This window comes from Alligator sinensis, unplaced genomic scaffold, assembly GCF_000455745.1.
Source record: "Alligator sinensis unplaced genomic scaffold, ASM45574v1 scaffold354_1, whole genome shotgun sequence".
NCBI classification, from domain to species: domain Eukaryota; kingdom Metazoa; phylum Chordata; order Crocodylia; family Alligatoridae; genus Alligator; species Alligator sinensis.
Genome location: NW_005842200.1, coordinates 638,491 through 652,741, shown reverse-complemented (window position 1 = coordinate 652,741; position 14,251 = coordinate 638,491). Strand labels below are relative to the sequence as shown.

Genomic DNA, 14,251 nt, shown 5'->3' with positions numbered 1-14,251 from the left:
AGGAACATCTAACCTCCCACTTCATATAAAAGGTTTTCTGAAATACTTCAGTCTTCTTCACTCCTTCTCTGGAACAAAAGAAGAATGATGAAAACGTTTAAATATCAGATATAAAGGCAGAAAAAGAGGGGGGTGATGTAGGTCCTTGAGAGTCATTTTTCAGAGTGCATGCATGCTTTAGAGGTGACTTAAAGTACCCAATTCCATGACATTACAAATAAGACTTGAATGTCCCCAGTTAGGGTGAAGGGTTCAACTGTGTTTCTAGAGTATAGGGTGAACTATACTTAATAGAGAAGGAGGATACATACTGCCAGTAGAGCTTGGAAATTTTCTGCCTTTGTAAGGCAGGCAGCCTCCAGAGTAACTATGGAAAGCACATTGGGCTGTGGGATCTGCTACACCCACCCTAGGAAGAGAATTACTCAATGGAGCTTTACTGGCATGCAAGGTTAAAACACAGAAAAAAGCAATCACTTTCAACTTATTCTCTGAGCATTTAGGGTGCAGACAGAAGTGCATCTCCCTGTTGTAACTCAGAATGCTTCACAGGAAGCATTCTGAGTTATAATGATCTCCTAGACCAAACAGAAGTTCACTATTGGTTCTAGAAGGCCGGGGAATCTAGCAGCTGGCTGGGACCTGCAGCTGGTTTCCCCTAGCAACAGCCCCTCTTCCATCCCAGCCTGCCTGTTTTCAGAATGGGAAGCAGGAAAGGGAGCAGAGGGAGCTCATTCTAGGAGTTTCCCAGACAGCACTGGAGGGTGTGGTGGGTAAATTGGAGTCCCCTCACCTTGTGGGGGGGTCTCCAATACGCCTACCCTACCCTCCAGCAGGGACTAGAAAACCCCCCAGACTGAGCACCCTCCACTCACTTTTCCCCCTCCCATTCTGAAAACAGCAACAGGCTGGCAGGCAGCACAGACAGAAGTTACAGAAGTGCTATGTTTTGAAACATCTCCGGGTTCAGATTTTTGACCAATTGGCCATTTTTTAAGCTGTCTGCAGCTGTGCGCTTGTGTCATGGCTATAGAATGCCATGTCTATAGACCACTTTCTGTGGCCAGATTGGGCGAAAATTGTCACTTCTGCCTGTGCCCTTACAGTCAATTAAGCATCCCAACAGAAAAAGTTCTTTGTATATGCTCTCCTCCTTAGCACATCTTAACTATCAAAGCCTTAATGTGACTCTATGAGGAATTCTGAACAAATCGTTATCTAAAAATTAAGGGTGGTGGAGAGGAAGTACAGGTAGGTTTTAGGTTAATGTGTAGTTCAGCCTGGCTATTGGATAATGGTTCCACTGTGTTCTCTTCCACAGTTCAGATCTGTTGTAGTATTACAAGAGTTCAAGAATCTCAACAGCACATTAAAAAGGTACGATCTTCCTCTGTTCAGAACTTCCTTTGTATGTTTTCATTAAGTAGCCCACACACAAATCTGTCTCAGAGGGCCTTATTAAGTCCATCCTTAAAATTGCAATGTTTTGACAATTTCTGTAACTCTGTCGCAAAAAAGGAAATAGTTTCATCGTCAAGTTCATTTCCCTTACAAAACCTGAATCCTTCTGCAGTAATCAATGGTTAGGGTGCCAGATATTCTTAGACAGTTTTCACTTAATTCTTTAAAGTTTTTGCTTGCTAGCTTTACTGGGATGAGCAGGCTGCACTGCAAACTATATGCTTTTCCTCCCATTAAACACAGTGATGCCGCTATATGTCTTCATGAGGGAATCTTATTTACTTGAACAAAAAAACTGCAGCAGTCACTGTCTCTCTATATATTCACCAGTATTTCAATGCGCTATCATATTATGGAATCAGGACTCGTGGTAGAGGTGATATCTTTTATTAGTCCAACTAGATTTTTGCCAAAAAAATTATTTAATTGCAAAAATCTAGTTGGTCTAATAAAAGATATCACCTCTACCATGAGTCCTGATTGCTTTTGACACTAGATCAATACGGCTACAACCTGGATATCTATTAGGGCTGTGCGAACTTCTGACGGCCATTTCGTTTCGACACGGTTTTGACATAACAGTCTGTGTGAAGTTCATTGACATCCATTATGATCTCCTCTCTTTGTCAGGCCAGCTCACCACAGTTGACTTATCCGTATTGACATGGCTAGCAGCACTTGCTCCACACAATCATAGGATCCAAAATGAGAGTAAAAACTGGTTCTCTCCTGCACCATGCAAAACTAACAAACTTTCTGCCCTAAATATGACTTCTCATGGAAGTCAGTGATCAGTCTCATTACTTCACTGGCAGCAGAAATGGACACTAACAGCATCAAAATCTCATTACTTAAAAATGCTTTCATTTAGACTACTGAATCAGCAGCCTATTGGGAACAATTACTAACCTACAAAGGAGACAAATGTTTAATTCCATACATATATCTATTTATTTGTAAAATAGAAATTCAAACAATGCAGTAGCAGGGCCTGCTTCAAGGGACTAGCTTTAATGTCTGAATACCTGAGGGAAAGGTCTGTAGACTATTAATTGTAAATGGACAGAAAATGTTCCAGCAAAGTTATAGTTGATTAATTAAAAACAACAACATTTAGAAAGGAAAAGAAATATAATGAAAGAACTGTCTGCAGGGCAAGCAGAAACCTGAAGGTGAAATGAAACACCTGATTATGTTTGGACATGAAGAAAGTTAAAGAACATTCATTTAATAAATCTTATTCCTTAGAGAATAATGCAACATAATTCAGTTAAGCAAGGTTTTTTTTGGTATTTGTGTTTATGTGCCTTTCCCAAGCATGAAACAAAATTAATAGTGCTACAGTTACTCATTCCAAATTAGTTTCCTTTTTCCCTACTTGTTTTTCTTATTCATAAAGTTTATAGTTTTGAGGACAGACCATAAAAATATTAACATTTTAAAAGCAATTTCTTTATGCTGAGGACATGCAACACATTATATGTTTTCTCTTCTGTGCCCTGAAGAAAGAGTAGATTTCAGTAAAGTTATAAGATTTTTCTTGTTTTAGTAAGTTTTTCTTTTTAAAGGCAAAACCTGACAGTGTTCCTTCTTGCACCTGTCAACTTTTCAGAATTTAAAACAGACAATGATTAGGAGCCTTCATAAACAATTCCCTCTTTCCACATCCACTGCGTCTTCCACCCAGTGAATAATATATACAATTCAACCAAAAACCACACGCAGAATAATCTAACCTCCAATTTGCAAAAAATATCATTTTGAGAAAGCAAAGAAATAAGCATATATTATAAAATAACTGAACAGACTATTTAGTGAGTGTCTTTAAATTTTTATATAAAACCTGGTATTTCAGGAACAATAAATGACCAATTACTCTGGAAAATACAGTAATCAAATTTCTCTAGTATTGTTATCAAAAGCTTTCTTAATAGATTGATACTTCAGTGAGACAAACATTTTGATTCTTTTCCTCCTTTCATCTTCTGCTTGTTCAAAACCAGTACATCGTACCCTGGTTGAGAACTGCTGGTCTAAGCCATCCCAGAAAAATGTTTGTCTAACTTTCTCTTTAAAACTTTGAAGGATGGAGATTCTACAATGTAAGAGGTCAGTGGCGTGTCACCTGGAGCTGTTGTCTCTCCTCTGGGATTGTAGTAGTTTGTCCTTCGGAAAATTTCTTGCTACGCCTTTCATGTTTGAGAGAGAGGTGCCAAAACACTCTTGGGAGATAAAAGGGTTGATTATAGGCTCAAGATATCGACTTTTTGTCGCAGGGCTCCACCATCCCCATACCCTGCCCTAACCACACCAGATGTTCCAGGCGTGTTGTTGCTCGCCTCTAATGCTGAGGATCCCGTCTCAGTCTTATAGACCTCCTGGCTGGGGTCCTCCTCTTAGGTTGGCTGCCTGCCCTGTTCTTCCCTGCATGGGTCCCAAGACAACTACTTCTTAATTCTAATCCCGTCCTTATCTTTGGGGTCAGGACAGACTCACCCCCTCTTCGGGTGTAATCTCATCCATTTCTTCATTCTCCTCCAGGTTCCTGCTGTGGTTACATTCACCCCCTGGGGCTGGACTCACCGGTGGAGCAGTCTCCTCCATTCCTGTACTGGCTCTCACTGACAGAGCAGCCTCTTCGCTGGCTCTCACTAGGTACGTGAGGGGACCGGAGCTTTCCTCTAAGCCCCAGGGTTGGTTCTCAGTCTCCACCGTCTTCTTTCTTTTTGCCTCATCTCCCCCTCTTTCCGTCCAACCCCCAATGCTTCCTTGGCATCCATTTAAATTTCCTTTCTGCCCAGCTGGGTCTGCCATGGCAGCGGTTGATTCGTTGCTTTCCTGGCCTAGCTGTTTTCTCTTCAACTTTTCGGCGTGGCTTTTTCTCTTTTCTTTGGCTGTGCTGCTTTTCTTAGTGGGAAAGTACTTTCTAAACAACCAAACTAAAATTTACCATGTTGCAATTTAATGCTGGTACTCCTTATCCTGTCCACAGCAGTCACAAGGAATATTTCACTAATCTCTTTATAACTACCCATCAACTAGACTGTTAATAAATCCCTCTTCAGTCTTTTCTTCTGTAAACTAAATAATCCCAGGTCTTCCAAGCTTTACTCATGTTTCCTATCCTTCTAATAATTTTTGTTGCTCTGCCCTGGATCCTTTCTAATTTGTCCATGGCTTCAAACAGGACACGGAACTCCAGGTGAGTCCTTACCAGGTGCTGAATGGCGTGGAAGTATCACTTCCTATGATTTGCGAGAGACACTTCTGTTTATACAACCCAGTATGCTATTAGTGGCCTTTTTTGCAACAAAAGCAGACAGACAACTCATATTCATTTTATAGTCTATTAACCCCCACATCCTTGTCTGCAGTACTGAGGCATACACAGCCAGCGTGGTTCCTTCATCTGTATCTGTGCATGTGATTATCCTGTCCTAAATGCAGGACACTTTGCACTGGTCCTTACTGCATTTCCTTTGATTAATTCTGGACCAATTTTCCAGTTTGTCAAGGTTATTTTGAACCCTAATCCTATCCTCTGAGATGCACACAACTCCACCCAATTGGTGTCATCTGAACATTTGTTAAACATGTACTCAGTCCCACCCCTGAAATCATGAATGATTATCCAAATCCTGCCCTCACATCTGCACTCTCCACTCTATTGCTACTTGTGTACACTACAGATCAGGATTTGGCTCTGAAAGTGTTTTAATTGCTTGATAATCAAACTTGTGGGGTCAGAGGTACCCCTTTGTCCAACAGGCAGCTGTTTTGCTCATGCCCCCCCCCCATTTCCTGCCTGCATAGGACCTGGCCCTTGGGCCCCACGCTTGACACCACTGCTCAGGCCAAGGGCCAGCTTCCTGGCGGAGGACGCACAGCTCTTATTGCCCCCGCCAATCAACAAGGGGCGCTCAGCTCACAGTGACCCTCAGCCGATGGGGACTACAGCTCCCAGCATGCCTTGCCGCCAGGCTCCAGGACCGCGGGGCCCAGCTGACACGGCATTCTGGGAGGTGAAGTCCGCGGGGAGAGATGACTGCGCGGGGAGCTCTCTTCCCCAGGCCCCCGCCCTCCCTCTTAAAGGGCCACGCGCGGCCAGCTGGCGCCGTCAGCCGCGCGGCGTGCAGGCCAGCCCCTTTCCCCTTTGGCTCCGCCCCCTTCTGTCCAGTCACCGTTTTGGCGCCAAAGCGCGGAGCGTGGCTGGAGCTGAGGCAGGATGAGCGGGGAGAAGCAGCCCTCAATCAACGGGTAGGACCCGGTGGGGAGGGGCTGCTCCCCTAGAGGCAGCTGCGGGGGCCGGGCAGGTGACTGGTGGCCGCTTCCAACCGCCTGGGTCGGGAACAGTAAATTACCCGCCCCCCCTGCCTTGCGGGGTGGTCTCGCCCGCTCTATATAACGACCTCGATGGGGGGAGGTGTGGTGTTGCGGGCACGTATGGGGCATTTTCGTATTTGTATCGTAACTTCAGGCCTGGTATGATGCACCATCAATAATAGTAAACGTGGTCAACGTGTCCCAAATCTTTTGAGGCAGCTCATTGAGGCAGCATATGCAAAACCTGAATCGCTGTCAGAGGGACTGAAGTGACTTTTGGTCTTGCCGTGGGCACTTTTTTTTTTTATGACTGCTGGCCTCTAAATAAAGCGGTGCTTCAGCTTTGACCCAGTTCTCGTTCACTGGTGACCTATAGTGAGCCATGTAAAGTAATTAAAACTTACTTGCATGGGCATTTGCATAATTTTTCAGCGTGGGATAGTTTTTCAGCCAATACGAGAATTTTGAGTGTCCAGTACGATCGTTTCGGATTGAAGACCTGGCGACACTGGTGAGGCACGGTGCCTGCCGACATACCTTAGTCCAGCTGGAAATAAAGGCTCCCCCAGAGCAGGAGAAGGAAGGCGCCCTGCGGCAATGAGCAAGTGACAGGTTAACACTACCAAGAGAAAGCCCCCTTTACTTAAACTGTGCAACACAGAGTTGGCTTGCGGCATTGCATTTGTTGCCCAAGCGGGTGGATGCTGAGCAGTGAAACTCTGAGCCTGGGAGTGGGGAAGATGGCCGCACGCTCACCTGGGTTTCTTCTGGTTAGAGCATCCTTGGTGTGGTAGATGTCCATACGTCTGGAGCCAGGAGGATGTTGACTGGGAGGTCCTGGGACTTGGTGGGACCACAGATGGGGAGTGCACAATCAAAAAAGGGGCAGGGAAAGGTGGAGGCAGAACCTCAGCAGGTAGAAGAGGGGCTGCAACCTGGCACACTCAAGGTAGGTGTGCGCCAGGGTTTCCCTCTCTTGGCAGAAGGGGCAGGTATCGTGGGCATCTGTCAAAGTGTACCAGATGTGTGCCCATAGCAATGGCTTCGTACAGGAGCCACTAGTTAAGTCCCTGGTCTCAGAGTACAGATTTGTCCACTGGGAACCCTCACTCCCATCCTTGCAGAAGGGTGTCCTGCCGCTTGGTGTCTGTGTGGGATGGGAGGATGGAATGGAGTATGTGGAGCACAAGCATGTAGACCTGGCAGCAGTGGGCTGTTTGGAGACAGACCAGTTTGGTATCCCCCAGCCTGCTGAGATGGTGGGGCAGGGAGCTCCATGGGGCCTGCTGAGGCAACAGGCCTATAATGATGATATGGGGCTAGAGGAATTATTGGCCTGACCCAGTATGGCACTTTCATGCTTGTGAGGTCACATTGGTCTCTCTTGCAAAGTGAAACATCACGGAAGACTGAGTCCTTGAGTAAAAGCAAGCAGACGCTTAATCCTTAGCCCAGTGGTTCTCAATCTTTTTTTAAGTTGAGCAAATTGCACACCCTCTTACACAGGGGCTGGGCCAGGGGGATTGCCAGGGGCATTATCTGCTTATCTCCTCCTGCTCTGGCATCCTGGTTGAGAATTGGTGCCCTAGGGCTTAACAACAAGAGTCTGGAATAGATGCCTCCCCAGAAGTGGTGCAAGCATCTACTCTAGACATGTTCAAGAAGTGTTTGGATGCTTATCTTGCTGGGGTCATCTGACCTCAGCTGACTTCCTGACCTTTGGGCACGGGGCTGGATCTGATGATCTCACAAGGTCCATTCCAGCCCTAATGTCTGAAATCTATGAACAACAGAATGTTGGTGGGTGGAAAATAGGGGTGGAAGGGACCTCATTAGGTCATCTAGTCCAACCCTAGGTATCTATCTTCAGAAACATGCTTTATGGTATAGATCAAAGATCAAAATGAGTATGACTCTGAGATACAAGATCAGACAGTGAAGGCAGAAAGGCTACAAAAATTAAACATTTACAAGGTCTGGGGCCCAAGACATGATTTTCTTCTCTGATTGTACTTTACAGCTGTGGAGCTCTATTGACGACTGCCTGTGCTGGTTTGTGGGGGGGAATTAGATTTAGTCTCTCATGTTTTCCAACCAAATCTTTCACTAGTGGACTCTTCTGTTGCTTGCTAAATGACACGCATTGTGTTTTCAGGTGTTCTAGAACTGTATACATGATGATATAATATACTTGAAGCCTACCTGGATGAAAACAGCTGATTAATGAAGTAGCTCTTTTACTGGAGGACTTTTTTGTTGTTCTTAGCCAGGGTAGAGGTGTAATTTGAAAAAAAATAGATTGTCATATTAATTCCAGTTTTTCTTTCTTTTCTGATTTCACTGTACCATTTTGTACAGAAACTTCTATGTATCACGGATAGATCTAAAACAGTGATTCTCAACCAGGGTTCCATGGGCCTCTAGGGTGCCTTGAGATCGTATCAATGGCGCCACGGGGTGCTGCACAATGTTGGCATTATTAGGGATAAAACATGATTCACAAGATAAACCCAGAGATTTCAAGTAGAAATCCATAGTGTCCAAAACATTCTGACTTGTTGTGATCTTTACAATAAATGAATTGCTCTATTATTTTTGTATGGTCAAAAATGAGTGAAAATAGAGCTGACATTGTCTGAGAGATGCCTCAAGTCTAAAAAGGTAGAAAACCTGTGGGTTAGAATCTAAGGAAAGGACATCTTTTGTTTGTTTGTTTTTTAAAATTGGGCATCTTTTTTAGCAGAGTTCAACATTACAATTAAAAGTCTGCTGTCTATCTGCTCTCAACTTCTTTCACTTGGGGGAAATTACCCTCCCATTTTTATTAGTTAAATGTACTAATTCTTGGAAAGTATTAAAATTGTTAAGACTTATTAAAATGTTATAGCACCTTGTAAAATCATCTGAAGTAGGTTCTGATCAGTTTTGAGTTTTATGCTGAGTCCCTGATCTCTTAAAATGTTCTTTGCAGTCTGAAGACCAGACTTCTTGGTTAATGCTAAGTAAGAATTATAGTATTTTACACCTACTTTGCTCTCACTCACATCTGTCAGCAAAATACAGAAAATTGAAGAACCTGGCTAAAAGCATCTCTGGGTAGATGTCATTAGGTCTTGACTAAAAATCAAATTATTTTCAAAATAATAATAGAGCTTTTTGCTTTTACTGCTCTGCACAAGCCTTGAATTCATCTTGCAAATATGTCACTTTCTGGGAAGCTGGTACTTTGAGGAATTTCGAGTGGCATGTTATGTAGAGCTGGCATACAAGAATAATAAATATAACATCTAGATTCTTTGTTTTATACAAATGGGATTTCCATGGAGTAGTTTAGAATTTTTCTCTGGAAAAATGGCGATCTCCTTTGTTAAAATTAATATTAACATGAACTGTTTTGAGAGCTTTTATTTTTTTTTTTAATTTTATGTGGCATAATTCCACGGCATCTGTAATATGCCTCTCCAATCATGTACCTCTAACATTTTATTGCGAGACTTCTCAGTTTTAATTCCTGTTAAGGTATCATTTGAAGAGTCTCTTCCTTCTTATATTTTTGTTGCTGTATGTTCCAATGAAAGATTTAAAATCTCTCTCTCAAATCTGCTGATATTCGTTAATTCAGATTGCTCAGTGCTTGACTGCCCTGAAGCTGTAATTGTGTGTGGGTTTAGGGTGAATCTTTGTGACAGATTTCCAGTTTCTCCTCTTTTTGTCTCACTCCTTCCTTCTCAGAAAATTTGTTTCTGCCTAGTCCTGTCTTGTTCCAGCACTCCATTAGGAATGTCCTCAGGCCAGCCCTGACCTCAGCAAATTCTTTTATTTGTTTTGTGTGTTCAGGATATAGGGATGACTGCTATGTTCTGCTTGCCTGGCATTATCTCCTGCATTTTTATCCCCTGCATTTTCGGCCCAGTAGTAGGAAGAATCACAAAGGTGGTTCTCTCAACCCCTGCCTGGAGCGAGCCAGAATTCCTATATTTACACCTTGCATTGTAGTAGATAATGCAACTAGTAGCCTCCGGCCTTGCCTCCACAGCTAACTTAAAAAATGAATTAACGGAACAAAAACACTTGCCCCAAATCTTTTGTTGAGCCTGGATGTGCTGAGTACACCTGTCCCTTGTGTTCCTATCGGGGATCAAGCTTGGCTGTCATTTTGAGTGGCCATCTCTGTGGGGAAATAGACTCTTAAACCCATTTTTGGAGGGCTTTTTCCATTTTCTTGATGTTCTTTGCTATAATTGATGCTACCTTGCACTTTTTTTTTTTTTTTAGTCTCAAATTTGTCTCTCTCTAACTGTGAACTTGGCATTCAGAAAGAGAACTTCTCTGTGTGTTAACAGCTTGTCTGCTGTTTTATCTCGAACCCTCTGGAATACTGGAGAATTGCTGGAATTATGACGAGGAAGGGACTCTTATTCTTTTGTCTTCTGCCTGAGGTTTACTTGAGAGAGAAATTTTATAACTGTAACTTCTTTGTCTTTATGAAACATTTTTTGTGGTCCCCCAACCCCCCTTTTCATCACGGGGTATGAAAACTTCCTTCCCAGTACAGTTCTGCCTAGGAAGTTAAAGGCAAGCAGTTTAAAATAACCTTTCAGACTGGCATTTTACATCTAGAAGGAGAGGAAGAAACCCATTTCGATATTCTTTTTTTTAAGCTGCTTTTAAAAAGCATACTCCTGGGGAAGGCTCTTTTTTGTTCTTTTAAAAATCACCACACACAAAATAATAGTGATAAATAAATATGGGAAATATCGTTCTAAGGATGGAGAAATACCTTCTTGAGATAGATGGTAAATCTTATACCTGTGATTTCTGTTTAGGTGCTTGGCTTTCGTTACTCTGAAGACTGCAGATCTCCAGATATTTTCTCCTCAAAGCATGTGTGTGCAGGCAGACTGATTCTCCCTCCCTCTCTCCCACTTTGTTGTTTGGTTAACTTTGATGGGTAAAGCCCTTGTTCAGGGACAGGATGAGAGGCTTTCTTGAAAGCTGCATGCATACAAAAGTCAGGTTGTTATCTCATCCCAGAGCTGCAGTGTGCAATCTCATATTGGTGTCATTTTGAAAGGATATGTGGCTTATAGGCAAGCAAGTAATGATATGCTTTATCATTAAACTCTTGGCATGAGTCCATAATCTTCTGGTCAGATTCTGCTTTTGGCAGTGCTGGTGTAAATCTTCTGAGTTTTATATTTGTCAGCTTTACATGCTACCCCTCCCAACAAAGGCTCACGTCATCTTGCAATAAGAGAACAGAAGTAACTTATACTCTTGTTCATTTTTCCTGTTTTATAAAACAACTTCAAAGGCAACTAGAATATCAACATAAAACAGATACCCCCCAAGTTTTCAGGCTCTGGCGGGTCTCAAGAAGGAGGAAGTTAGTGCTTAGGAGCAACTGCTGAGAACAGTCTTTCATGCTTTTTCACCAAGCAAACTTGTCTCATTGACGTTACTTTCTGTTGCTTTCTGTTGGCCTTAGAGATTGTCATGTGGTTGTCAAGAGCAGAGTGGGCAACAACATGTGGTCTGTTGGGGAATTTTTTCCAAGAAGCAGAAGTATTTTCTTTGGCCCTCTTTCACACTTTTTCTTCGCTGCTGTTGTTGTTGTTTAAAAATCTTGCATATTATAGGTATGGCAGTGAAATGTTCCATAAGAAACGGGAGGATTATTTGGAATGGCCTGAATATTTTATGGCAGTAGCTTTCTTGTCAGCACAAAGAAGCAAGGATCCAAATTCTCAGGTAAGAATGCAGTATGCAGGTATAGTACATGTATAGCATATAATAGCAGATCATTACTGGAAAGCATTTCGGTATGTGCCAGATGTAGATAAGTTTGCTACAGGCATTTTTTGTGGGTGTTACCCCAAGTAAAGTGCTTCAGTATCAAAAATTATTAACATTTAGAAACTAATTCTAAGAAAATGTATGCATTTCTGTTTTCTCCTAGTAAATGTAGCTACTATTGATGTAAATAATACTAGTAAGTTTGGAGATGATGAGTTTTTCTTATCAGATTATTGGGCTTTTATATGAAATCTTAAACCAACATACCTTACTTTAAAGGCACTGTGCAATTTGTTTGCCATCTTGTATTGGGTTACATTTTTCTTGCTTGGCATTTGACTTCCTCCCCTTTCAGACGTCCTTTTCCACTCTTGTCTTCTTCCATGCATCCTTTCCTATATTTACATATTACCTTCTGATCTCCATCTTCCTCTTGTAATACACTTCCAAAAGGCCTGTTGGCCCTATCCTCCCTTTAACCTGTTGTGAACAAAATAAGTGAGAAAACAGGGGAGTAAAATCCTAGTAAAATTATGACAGTAAGAAGGTACATGTTAGACTTCTTTACTCTCCTTTGCTGTTTTTATCACATGCCTCTTAGTTTACCTACATATCAGTCAGTCAGGGTCAGATCCTTAGTTTGGCTGGTTTATATATTAAATAATCATCAGAATAACTAGCTTGTTTTTAATTTTTGCATTTGTGACTGAAGCTGTATTAAAATAGGACATCCTTATTCAAAAATAAGCGTCCCCACACAGATGTGGATGAAAATAACAAATGATGGGAATATTAAATAGATGAAATATTGTGGTACAAGTTGGCATAGACCCGTTTCATGTCACTAGAACTATGCTGATTTTATGCCAGATATGAGGCCTGGTTGAGACTCTGCGCTTTCAACTCTTATATGATTAAAGCACTTTAGCTTGAATCTTTATGCAGTTCTATAAACCACCTTGCATGCTCCTTGTGCCTTACTAGTAAATAAAGTTTTTCTATTCAGGTTGGTGCTTGTATTGTGAATTCGGAGAACAAGATTGTTGGGATTGGATACAATGGGATGCCTAATGGTTGCAGTGATGACTTGCTACCCTGGACAAGAACAGCAGAGAACAGGCTAGATACAAAATATCCTTATGGTAAGTAATACTTTCTAGGCCACTTCCTGACATTAATCCCTGCATGTATAGCCCAGTTTACTGCTTGCAAATGTGTTGAGGTTTTCCATCTGATCAAAATAGATCCCTCTACTGGCAGCTCTCCAGTGGACAGTACATATTGCAAGGGGGCCTCACTGTGCGAGAGGTGAACCCCAGTTCTAGCAAGTCTTTATAGAGTGCACATGAACTGGGACTTCTGTTTTCTGTAAGGCTTTAAATTAAATAATTTTTAGTGTATTTTTTTCACAGGGACAGCAAAAGGCATATCCATGGTAAAAATAGCATCTCTTGCTAGACCCGGGGCAGGCAATTATTTCAGCTGGAGCGCCGCTTAACAAGTTTTGGTGAGCTGTCGAGGGCTGCAAGGGTAGTTCTGCCCCTTGACAAGTGCCCTGTCCCCTCTCTCCCTCTCTTAGTTGCCATCTTGGGACAGCACTTGGGACAGGAAGTCCCACCCCTAACCTCTGACCTTTGCCCCCGTGAGTCCCTCCCCTTGTCCCTGGAAGTACGCCTTTTGGGAACAGGGTTTGCCATCTTAGAACCAGAAAAAGCCCTCAATTGTATACTAAAAATCAAACATCCTTAATAATATATTTTAATTTAATTAAAAAATGTATTTTTGTCCTGATTTGTGTGTTGGTGCTGTATATATAGAAGTGATTGCATAATAGCTCAAAATGAAGTCTTACTCTTCTATATTGTGTGGGGTAGTATGAGTAAGTAGGTATGGAGTTTGTGGGGAGCTGTGGGTGTGTGTGGATGTGGGTGGGTATGGGGAGTTTGTTGGGATGTGTGGATTTGTGCATGGGTGGGTACGGGGTTTGTGGGGGCTGTGGGGTATGTGGCAGGAGAGGGTGGCTGGGGGGGGTGTGTGTGGGTGCATGTGTGTGGTGGGGTGTGAGTGTGTAGCAATGAGTGGGGCTTCCTCCAGAGGCCTGTGGGTGTGGGTACAGTATTTGTGGGGTGTGTGATTGTGTGTGGGGAGGGTGTGGATGTGGGGTTTACAGGGGGAGGGTTTGAGAGTATGTGGTGTATGCATAGGAGGTCCCCTGTGTGCACCCCCCTGAGCAGCACCCCCCCCGCAACAGCCCAGAGCTTGTGCGCCCTGAAGCATCTCCCTGCCACTGCCAACAGTGCACAGCCCCAGCATGCCCCGTGCCTGCTCCAGACTGCCCAACTGTGGCACATCTTGCCACCCCTGGGCATGCAGCAGGGATGGGGTGACTCCTTCCGGCTGTTGTTGCTGGCCCCAGCCCCACAGTAACAGCAGGGACCAGCGTGAGCAGTCCCAACCCCATGCTGGCTCTAGGCTTGCCTGTCTAGGCTGAGGGGCGGCAGCGCCAGACGGAAAGTATTGCTTGGCGGAGGCAAAGCAGCCTCCTTTTCTTGCCGCCACCAGGCAGGTTTTGGTGCGGCTACCCAGAGCCTCCACCATGTCAGGCTGCCCTGTGGTTCCATCACTGCTGCCTCTGGGATGCCTTGTGGCTGTGCTGCACTGAGGCAGGCCA

The 14,251-nt window shown here is 43.4% G+C and overlaps 1 protein-coding gene across 4 annotated transcripts in view; it reads left to right on the top strand.

Annotated features, from left to right (window-relative positions):
• DCTD (dCMP deaminase) overlaps positions 1-14,251 on the top strand; it is a 58,613-nt gene that overhangs the window by 20,384 nt on the left and 23,978 nt on the right. The window contains exons 1-3 of one of the 4 annotated variants that reach the window (XM_006026596.3): positions 5,516-5,718; positions 11,424-11,535; positions 12,587-12,722. In XM_006026596.3, the coding sequence (XP_006026658.1) occupies positions 5,687-5,718; positions 11,424-11,535; positions 12,587-12,722 (280 nt within the window). In that variant the 5' untranslated portion in view covers positions 5,516-5,686. Of the gene's footprint in view, positions 1-5,515; positions 5,719-6,131; positions 6,296-6,692; positions 6,734-11,423; positions 11,536-12,586; positions 12,723-14,251 lie in introns of those variants that run through there. The other 3 variants (XM_025207567.1, XM_006026597.3, XM_025207566.1) reach the window with 3 other exon arrangements.